General features: G+C 35.0%; 1 protein-coding gene across 1 annotated transcript; it reads right to left on the minus strand.

Annotated features, from left to right (window-relative positions):
- Nucleotides 1-3,183: 3,183 nt before the first annotated feature.
- LOC107751597 (protein SSUH2 homolog) lies at nt 3,184-10,069 on the minus strand. The gene is made up of 11 exons (XM_016567343.1): nt 10,021-10,069; nt 9,204-9,279; nt 8,175-8,310; nt 7,389-7,449; nt 6,167-6,288; nt 5,922-5,984; nt 5,747-5,829; nt 3,952-4,044; nt 3,749-3,854; nt 3,551-3,658; nt 3,184-3,451 (listed from the first exon to the last, which is right to left on the minus strand). The coding sequence occupies exons 1-11, from the start codon at nt 10,067-10,069 to the stop codon at nt 3,311-3,313; spliced, it is 1,038 nt and encodes a 345-aa protein (XP_016422829.1). The 3' UTR covers nt 3,184-3,310.
- Between the last annotated feature and the right edge of the window lie 1,131 nt (nt 10,070-11,200).

The following is an 11,200-nucleotide window of genomic DNA, read 5'->3' on the forward strand; positions in this document are numbered from 1 at the left end:
CATTTAACAAAAACCCACCAACTCACTATCTCAACAAATTAGAATACTCCATAAGACCAATAAAAAAAAACATTTTTAATGAATTGTTGGCCTTCTGGAAAGTACATTCATTTACTGTACATGTACTTGTAAGGTCCGCACACATGGCCCAAGGAAGGTATCCAGTGGCGGATGAAGGTCTCTTGCGTGTTCGGTCTTTTCAGCGCGCAGAGTTATTCAATTTAGGTTTAACTGAGCCAGCTTTTTGAAGATGCTGATTTCATTTTCCAGCAGGATTTGGCACCTGCCCACACTGCCAAAAGCACCAAAAGTTGACTGGCCAGCAAACTCACCAGACCTGAACCCCATAGAGAATCTATGGGGTATTGTCAAGAGGAAAATGAGAAACAAGAGACCAAAAAATGCAGATGAGCTGAAGGCCACTGTCAAAGAAACCTGGGCTTCCATACCACCTCAGCAGTGCCACAAACTGATCACCTCCATGCCACGCCGAATTGAGGCAGTAATTAAAGTAAAAGGAGCCCCTACCAAGTATTGAGTAAATGAACATACTTTCCTTTTTATTGGTCTTATGAAGTATTCTAATTTGTTGAGATTTGGTGATTTGGAGAATTGGTGGGTTTTTGTTAAATGTGAGCCAAAATCATCACAATTAAAAGAACCAAAGACTTAAACTACTTCAGTCTGTGTGCATTTAATTTATTTAATACACGAGTTTCACAATTTGAGTTGAATTACTGAAATAAATGAACTTTTCCACAACATTCTAATTTATTGAGATGCACCTGTATGTATTGCTAGTAATACAATTATTATTATTAAAATTTTATTGCACTAATGAACCATTATGAACTTGTTCAAGCATGATTAAAAAACATTTTAAAATCAAGACTCATCATAACAGCTACACAAAGCTGCCCCCTACTGGATGTAGACATAGATTAAAAAAAAACATAGCATGATTATGAAATAAAAATTCAGAGCATAAGCATAAGTCTTTACCTGAGAAAGAGGAAGTGACTATATAACTATCATTCTGTAACATAAATAAGCTGTTCTACTTTCTGCTTATGAATATGAAACCAGTTTGTGTGTATGCAGATAGAGGACAAATTAAATGGCTGTGTGATAAATATCACTGTGTCTTGAAATGGTTTGACCAACTAGCAGTTAGCCAAGAGACTCAAATTTGGCCAATCTACCTTTTTGTAACAGACGTTACAAAGTTATGACCAGTCTTTAAGAAAACAAATTATATGACTAACTTTTTAAGACTAGTCTAAGCAGTTTATGCAACCGTCCCCATGCACGGGTCCTCAAATAGTGGACTGCGGTTTGGATGAATGATTAATAACGATTAATGTTAGCACCATTTTACTGTTTCTACAGTTTAAAGAGATTTGTACATACCACACACGCCCAGGGTTGTTTCTGGCATTGGTCTTTTGGCACTATTTCCTCTATTAAAAATAAAGTTTTTTTTATTGGCTTTATCCATGGAACTTTTCCATTGGAAGTAAAGGTCCTTTAGATTATTTAAATGTTCTTCACACTAAGAATAAAAAGGTTATTTTAAGAACTGTTCATTAAAAGGTTCACTGGGGAAACAAAAATGGTTCTTTTATGGCATTGTTTTTATTTTTAAGATTATACTCTTATAAAGCATGAAGTTGATTATGTGTTGCTACGTATCTCTAAGAATAAAAATATCACTTTAAGAACCGCTGGTCTACACAGAAGAAAGCCCTGTCTAGACTCTGCCCCGGTAACGAAAATTTAAGCTGAAATTCTCATTTTTGTTTTTTGGGGAAAAAAATGAAAAAGGAGCCTTTTTTTTTTTTTTTTTCTTCATTTTTCTACTTTCAATATTAAATAAAAAACGAATGATACACGGATGATGCAGTTCAGAATCAGTAGAGTGACTGTAGCAGACATGGATGACACATCCTTCATGTTATGCAGACTGGAGTGGTGTATAGATTACTTGTGGATTATTGTGATGTTTTTATCAGCTGTTTGGACTCTCAATCTGACGGCACCCATTCACTGCTGAGGATCCATTGGTGAACAATTAATTTAATGCTAATTTCTCCAAATTTGTTCTAATGAAGAAACACCTTCAGGCCATAAAGATGTAGATTAGTTTGAGAAAATGTTACAATTTTGTGTGAACTATTCATTTAAGCCTAATGAGGTTACTGTATCAGTTCTAATGAAGAAACACCCTCAGGCCATACAAGATGTAGATTAGTTTGAGAAAATGTTCAATTTTGTGTGAACTATTCCTTTAAACCTAATGAGGTTACTGTATCAGTTCTAATGAAGAAACACCCTCAGGCCATACAAGATGTAGATTAGTTTGAGAAAATGTACAATTTTGTGTGAACTATTCCTTTAAACCTAATGAGGTTACTGTATCAGTGAATGTTACATGTAATTCTTTTTTTAAATTCATATTTATTCATTTACTTTATACATTCAAATAAGGACCCCTACATTTGGTCACCAATGAACACTTCTTCATTCATCCCCTTCAAAGTGTGCGAGTATGTCCACACAAACGCGGTTATTTTTAAAACCGCAGCTTTTTCTACGCGGTTTGGCCGTTTGTCCACACGCAAACGCAGCACCAGGTCCCTGAAACTGAACATTTTTGAAAATGCCTGCCAGGGTGAAGATTTTCAAAAACTCCAGTTGCAGTGTTATTGTGTAGACAGTGAAACCGGAGTTTTTGGCTTGTGACGTCTTGACAGCGCTTCATAGCATGCGTTTGCGTTTTCATGTGGACGGAGATTTTTTTAAAAACGGAAGAAGGAAAAACTCTGATTATAAAAATACCCATGTACGTGTGGACATGGCCGACACCAGTGATTTCTGAGTAGTTTTTAACTTTACTTTTTGCAAACCTGAAGTGTGAAAAAGTAATCTCGTGTTTACATTTTTAAACAGCATTCACATTTGATGGATTTATCTTTACAGAAATAAAAAGGCAAGTTGCTGTGTTCCATTCACAAAACTCACTTTATTTAGACATTATTTAGAATTTTCTAAATTTACTGCAGGCTACATTGTAGAACTCTGCCTCAGAAAATTTGCGTAAACTAGCATTAAAATAAGTTGTAATATTCATAGTTTTTTAAAATCGTACGAAAATGTACATGATCATAATGTACTTTTGCCTAAAACAGTTTTAAAATACGGAGTAATAGCCATCTCTGACAGGCGTTTTGTGTGTCAGGTTTGAGATGTGATGAATGTGGGATGTACAGTCAGCGGTTTTGATGTTTGCATGTACAGCGTTGTTGTTGAGTCACATGACAGAACAGCAGCAGGTGGCGGGATAGTCATCAGTGTTCACTTTCAACTCATTTCCATACACATAGTAAACATAGGACTTCTCTTTCCATGTGTAATTCACTCTCGTTATGGTAATGAGCTCAATCGTCTGCCTCTGAAACAAAAGAAAATTGATTTAAAGAACCACATTCAGGATTCATCGGTATCAAGTGATCATGGCATAATGCAACTGTCAATAAAATACAATAGTTACCTGTTGTAATATGTGGGAGTTCTTGGTATATTTCACCTGATGGTCTCTTATTAAACGTTCAGATGCTTGTGCAACAGAAACATCAGGGAAACCCATCACTGGATAGACCTACAGTAAACATACAACCATATTGCACATATATCATCTTCAGCTTCGTATTACTCTTTCTAACTATCTTCTGCACTCCTCTGTTCCTACCATAATCTGGGCGTCTTTGAAGAGCTCCTTTCCTGAAACCTTCCCCAGCTTTTCTGGTCTCAGTCCACTCGAATCTTGCGCTACGTAATCGTCCTTCTCAGTGCTCCTGAAATGGCCCAAAAAGTAGCTTTCAGAATGAGACAGTTGAGTTTGACAGTGTGGACAGGGTTAGGATATTATCAGTGAAATTATGATGATAATACCATTTAACTTTGAGGCTGATGAAGACGAGCAGCTGTCCCTTTCCATCACAGGAGTCACACTTGTGAAAGCCAGTGCCGCTACATGAACTACATCTGAAAGTTATCAGACAAATGCTTAGGAAATATCAAACCACAGCTGCCCTCTACTGGATGCATTTACAACTGTTTAAAGACTGTAGAAGTAGAACATTAGTGAAGGACACCATGGCAGTTGAGCTTAGAGTCTGAATCAAATGTGATGAGAGACAAAGCCAAATCAATAGACAACACTTCTCTCAATTGTGAAGTCTTTACTGGTTGCACACACAACAACCAGTGTAGTCAGAGACATGAAGAATCAAAGATTCATAAGAATCAAAAGAACTCATTCTCAAAGGATTCATTCTCTTATGAGTTCTTTTAATACTTATAAATCATTCAAAAATCAGTCACAAAAAAGTTTGTGACTTTGCAAATGCCAAAGAGTGAAAAAGTCTTATTTAACATTTTGACAGAGTAGTTATATTTAAGTGTTAAAAAAATTCTAAAAAGATAAATGGATACGTTCCTTTCTCAAAACACCCTTTTGATTTTCTCATTACTTCACATTACGTCACATTTTATATTGTAGACATTTTCCTGAGAAAATTGCTGTAGCAAACTGCATAGCCTAGTATTCAAATGTCTTTGTAATAGTGAGATGACATTTTAAATGTTACAATTATTTTTAATTTTTAACTTTATTATATTATATTACTTTGATTCTTAGTGTGAAACGGCCAAAAAGGCTAAAAAAATCAATCACTAAAAGAGTTATTCACTTTGATCATATTTATATACATACATATATACAACACATTCACTTCATTGCTAGTTCATATCAGCTCAGGTGCATTAAATAATATTAACAGATACATCTTTTAATTTGAATAATGACTTAGTAAATTAAGAAATTAACATTTAACTAAAATGAATACTATGCAAGTAATTTTCATTGTTAGTTCATGTTGTTTATAACTAATGATAACAAATGGAGCCTTATTGTGAAGTGTTACCCAAAGTTATATTTTGGTTAAGCTTTCATTTAGAAAATGCCCTTTACATATGCTGTACATGCTATTGGAATATTTCTGTTAATATAATCTGAAAAAATTAATGCATGCACATTATCTTCCTGGAGATTCTAGCAATAAAGGTCATTTATTGCTCTGCAGTTTTGGACAGTCATTTTAATCAGCTCATTAATTAAAGGGATCATATGATGCGATTTAAATTTTTCCTTTCTCTTTGGAGTGTTACAAGCTCTTGGTGCATAAAGAAGATCTGTAAAGTTGCAAAGAGACTAGAAATCAGTGGTTAAGTTGTATTTCCAACACTGTTCCCGCCGGACGCTCCTTTGTCGAATCTGCCGGACGCGCCGTACTCAAGCCGGCTTCTGCATACTCTAGGCCGCCGCTCACTCTAGGCCGCCGGCCTCCGCTCACTCAAGGCCGCGGTGTGTGACGCTGTTTCGTTGTGAAAGCGAAACTACTTTGGTTGGCCTTCCAAAAGAGGACGATATCCGCTTCGTCATGCCTGGAGCTGATCCGTGCTGGTCGCTGAGGAAATACAAATACAACTTCGCGCTACCGTGGACGAAGCGGAGTCCAGCCCGGGGTCGTCACATGTGGTTGCCGCAAGCCGTGAGAAAATGTCCATTATGTTTTTAATGTTTGTAAAATGTTAGCTAAATGAGCGATGGCTTGAGGTTTCTATCATTTTATCAAATGTTAGAGAATACAAAGAAAAATTGCCACATGGAGAATGGCTGACTTACTTTTCACGTCCTCTATAGTCACATTTATTGCAGGACTCATTATCAGGACGTTGATGAGAACCGTTACATCCAGAGCACACTTTCTGCATTAAGACAGACATAAAAGAGGCATTACATATACGATAATATAACCTCCTCTAATCATTTGATCCAAACACAATAAGATGTCACTTACACTTCCAGTTCCAGTGCAGGAAGAACAGGAGTTTTTTCCCATTCCACTGCACGGGTTACATTTCTAGGATACGACAAGAAACAAGATACGTACATGACTTTGTTTTTTCTTAAAATTAAGTGCTACCAAAAGCTTCATAGTTAAAGACTATTATGTTTCATTAAAAAAAAAAAGTTCTGATACAGTATTTGCTGCAGGCTCTGTTGTTTTCATTGGCTATTTTTGTGGACAGTGTCTGATTAAACCTTGACTGAGGAAGTGTAAGGCACTCTAATGGTCTCCTTGTGGTCAGTAAAGTAGGACGGAGGTTGAGCTGCGATCTCCCACGGTCCTGGAGGACGCTGAATACCGGCATCAACACGCTGCCCTGAGAGAGAGTTGAGCTTACATGTGAAAATCAGCTGAGAATTGAACAAACAGTTGTAATCTGGCTCAGAAGAATATATGAATCATGTATTTGTGGCAGTTTTCTACTGATTAAGGGATACAAGACTTCTTCACTTTACAAATGGTTGTCGAAAGCAAAAATGTTATGAAATGCATCATATTTTGAGAAAGTGTGATGTGTTTGAGCAACATTTTGAACTATTTTGGAATCGGCACCCCAAAATTAGTAAGAATCAAGTATTGGATTTCATTCAGCAAATATAACGCGGCCTAAACAAGCATCTCTTTATTGACTGTCAGCAGTGGTGGGGGTAACGCATTACAAGTAACGCGAGTTACGCAATCAGATTACTTTTTTAAAGTAACTAGTAAAGTAACGTATTACTTTTGAAATTCAAAGGAAATATCTGAGTTACTTTTTCACATAAGTAACGCCAGTTATTTTGTTTCCCATGCATATACTGACAGCTCTCCTTTCCTCATGTTGAGAGAAATGGGGAGTAAGTGCAGAGATGAACATGTATTTACTCATCTCACCTGCACAAAAACAGATTCAGTGTTCCTCAAAATGAATAAAAACAGTCAAATGCAAACTCAGCATATTATACAAACATGCAATAATTAAATATGTTAAATAAGACAAACATAATTTATGTATTTAATCCCATTTTATTACCCAATGTCTTTGCTATACTGACCTTCGATGAATAATACTAAGCAAAAATGACACATTTGTGTTTCATTGGTGTTATTGCTGAATAGTGTTGCACTTTCTTCTCTTGCGTCATATTCTTCATGGAATTTGTTTGAGCTGTGCTCTCTACTGTACAGACGTGAATTTACATTTCCTTCAGCCTGAGGCATATTAATTTCACTTCTGTTGTGAAAGGGCTTTTACATTTGTAAAAACAAACAAACATGCAAGCCCTGCCCAGATTTAAAAAGTAACTCAAAAGTAACGAAATGCATTACTTTCCATAAAAAGTAACTAACATAATTAGTTACTTTTTTTAGGGAGTAACGCAATATTGTAATACATTACTTTTAAAAGTAACTTTCCCCAACACTGACTGTCAGTACCTGTGTAAGGCTCCTGACTGCATTTAGTAGATCTGGACTCTGTGAATGTCTCCAAACGATACTGAGAACAAAAACAGAACAAAAAGACAGACCTCATGAATACATCTATCAACACTTGGCTCTATAAAGCCAAACCAACTCCATATTTATGCATATTTACAGGTGCATCTCAATAAATTAGAATGTCGTGGAACAGTTCATTTATTTCAGTAATTCAACTCAAATTGTGAAACTCGTGTATTAAATAAATTCAATGCACACAGACTGAAGTAGTTTAAGTCTTTGGTTCTTTTAATTGTGATGATTTTGGCTCACATTTAACAAAAACCCACCAATTCAATATCTCAACAAATTAGAATATGGTGAAATGCCAGTTCAAAGCGACTCTAGCCGAACATGCACGTCTGTGCCAGCATTTATGTGAAACAGAAGCAGTTTGGTGCAGTCACACACACAGATCACGTTGCACAGCCTCTCTCTCTCTCTCTCTCTCTGTGCGTGTCGTAAATGAACAGTTGATGAATCACACTTTTCTGAGAATATAATATAGAAGTGGAGATCGCTAAACTGCAAGCTAACCGCTGTTTTCAGAAAGCAAGCCCGTTTATCCACAGTGGACAGAGAGCGCGTGTGCACATGGTTGCCAGGTTGACAAAGATAAGTAACACGTTTAGCAGATATTTCCGTATTGCGCAAGTGTAAAGCTCTGTTTTGGGTACATTTCTGCTACACATGCTCAAAATGAATTATAATATCACCACGCTCATTATGAAAATTAGGTCTCACCCTGTAGGTATTTAAGGACTCCATATTAGTTATGACCCCCTCTCTGACCGGGGCAGAACTATAGCAGCACTTGCTGGAGACGTACTCTTCAAAAGCTTGATGTGCTTTTCCCTCTGAGATGGAAGGAATGTTGTTGCTAACAGGAAGATATTGATATACTGTTGACATGCAGATATGTTGAATAATACATTATATGAACATTCAACAGGAGTCAGTTTGAGAAATCACCATGTTAAGCACAAAGACTGTGCATTAATCTCTGAAAAGTAATTTAATTCATATTCAGTAATATTATCAATTTAACTGCACTGACACTATCAGATGAGAACAAAATTTGAACTATAAGGGCACTAACACTGCAACATCAACACGCTTATTGAACTGATTTGAAGGACCATTCATGATCTACTTTAGAGCTGCATTACAGCTATTTCATAATTGAGGAATTTTATTTTACAACATTAAAATCCCCGTTTTATTTCATAAAACTCATGTTTAATAATCAAAATGACATTTTAACTTTTTTTCATGAAAATAATTTCTTCATGCCCTAAAATAGCTTGAATATAATCTACCTAATTTCATATACGAAGATCATGAATATGTAAATTAGTCCCAGCCTCCACTCAATCACAGCAGTTCTGACTACCGGCTCCACTTTCACTCAGTTAACTGAAGTAATAAACGCTTCACAATATTAGCAATATTGGATTAATTCAGGCGTATATATTTGAACCAGAAACCGATTCCGACGAAGCAGAGGAAAAGCCAAGTTTTTGATTTCAATTATACAGGGTCGTTTACAAGTCGATGTATCAGAATGGAAATGCATTTTATGTATCGCTCTCTACAACGTCAGACACGATAACTGATATCATTTGCCTTTGGCTTGACTATTAAAAACACCAGACAGACATGTAAACAGTGTTAAAAACTTGATTTACACCAATTGGAAATTGTTTCCTGAAACAATCTGTATTGAATAAAGAGCTATATAAATAAATGTGACTTGACAGAGAAAAAACGTACTGCCACTCTGGATGGCTGGAAGCGTGTTCGGGCACAGGCATCGGCACAGAAGGCATTGGAGGAGGAAGATACGCACCTGTTACAAGAACATTCACAAGAGACCACTGTTTATAACTCCAGTAATCCGTCCAGCATCCAAATTCTAAAATCTAGAAGCTATACCACTGCAACCATGAAAGTTAACACATCAACTGTTTAGTACTCTTAATACACTTTCTTCCATTTCCTTCTGTTTCCAACAAAAAGGGTTACATGTACTTGGATCCCTAGCAAGTGAGGCCCTGCAATTCTTTTTTTTTTTTATTGTATAATTAATAATTTAATGAAACATTATATACACTACCATTCACAAAAATTGAGGTCAGTAAGATTTTTTTAAAGAAATTAATACATTTAGCAAGGATGCATTAAAGTGATCAAAAGTGACAGTGAAGACATTTATAAACAAAGTTTCTATTTCAAATAAATGCTGTTCTTCTGAACTTTGTGAAAATTCAGCTTTTGCATCACAGGAAAAAACTATACATTTTAAAATATATTAAAATTGAAAATGTATTTTAAATTGTAATAATATTTCACAATATTGCTGTTTTTATTTTTGATCAAATAAATGCAGACTTGGTGGGCATAACTCTTCAGTCTTCTTTCAGATAAAAAAAAATAAAAAATCACAGACCCCAAACTTTTGAATGCTGTTATATGGTAGAGGCCCTATTAATTCTTGCAATAATAATGAAATAATGTGATATAATAAATAATTTATTAATACATAATTAAGAAAAAAATTACGGAATTAATATTGTTTTGTGCTTCTTACCACCTTCCCCTGCCGCAATTCCCTCATATCCTGGGATGCAGTCAAACATGCTTGCAAGAAAACAATTACAACAAATTAATGCAGTTTTGTATTTGCTTATCATCATCATCAGTTATATTTAGTAACTTCTTTTCAGCCAAGCAATATCAAACACTGATAAATTTTAATTTAAATGTAAAAATTTTTTTACATTATCTCATTAAATTAGATCTGCAATGGCTAAAAAAAGCACATTCAGAAATAGGATACTTTTTGCATACGCTATAATAGTATTAATTATATAGCAATTAATTTACTCATTTACATTATTAAACATTATTATATACAGTATATATATATATATATATATATATATAGTTCTGACGCTTGTGACTTATGATCGGAAGAGAGATATTTCCGAGATAATGGTTGAAGAAGCTGAGTTTACAGGTCTGTGGTTTAACGCCCACCTCCATAGTGAGAACCACTGGGCTCTTCAGTGAAATATTTAACAGACTGTTGCAGAGATAAAGCACTAAATAAATCAGTGTTTCCCAACCTTTTTTTAGTCGCGGCACCCTTTGGAAATTTTAACAAACTTGTGGCACCCTACAAAATTAATTTTGTCACAATATTTGAATTTCTAACTTAGATAAGATAATTTGAAAAGTATAGATATTCGGTACAACAGGGAAGAACTGCAGAATATAATGTCATACAGATATTTTTAATATTAAAAATTGTCCATCAATGGTGGCAATCAGAAGGCTAATTTCTGATGAAGAGACCAATTTATATGACAGACTTTAATGTGGGCTCTTATTCATATGTAAACATTGTGAGATAGCTAGTTATAATGGTAATTAAACAAAGTTTTGATTTTACAGCTGGGTAATTTTGTTGCAGTAGCACGAGATAGCTTGATTTCAAACTTTGAACTGAATAAAAAATGACAAGTAAGCAGTCAGTAATAAAACAAGAACAAATAAAGAAATTAATAATGATAGCAAAAATAAAAAATAACGACAGGCCTTCAAATTAAATAAATTGCTTTTTAGTATTTCAGGTAGGTCTAACAGTAGGGTTAAAATATTTTTCTTTTTTTTTTTTTACCAATTATCCAAATAATGTTTAGTCCTAGAAAACTATTATTATCAGAACACGCGAGCATAACATAGCGGTTAGCAGATCAATGAATGAG

The sequence above is a fragment of the Sinocyclocheilus rhinocerous genome, unplaced genomic scaffold (assembly GCF_001515625.1).
Source record: "Sinocyclocheilus rhinocerous isolate Xijiao unplaced genomic scaffold, SAMN03320098_v1.1 scaffold3854, whole genome shotgun sequence".
Taxonomy (NCBI): domain Eukaryota; kingdom Metazoa; phylum Chordata; class Actinopteri; order Cypriniformes; family Cyprinidae; genus Sinocyclocheilus; species Sinocyclocheilus rhinocerous.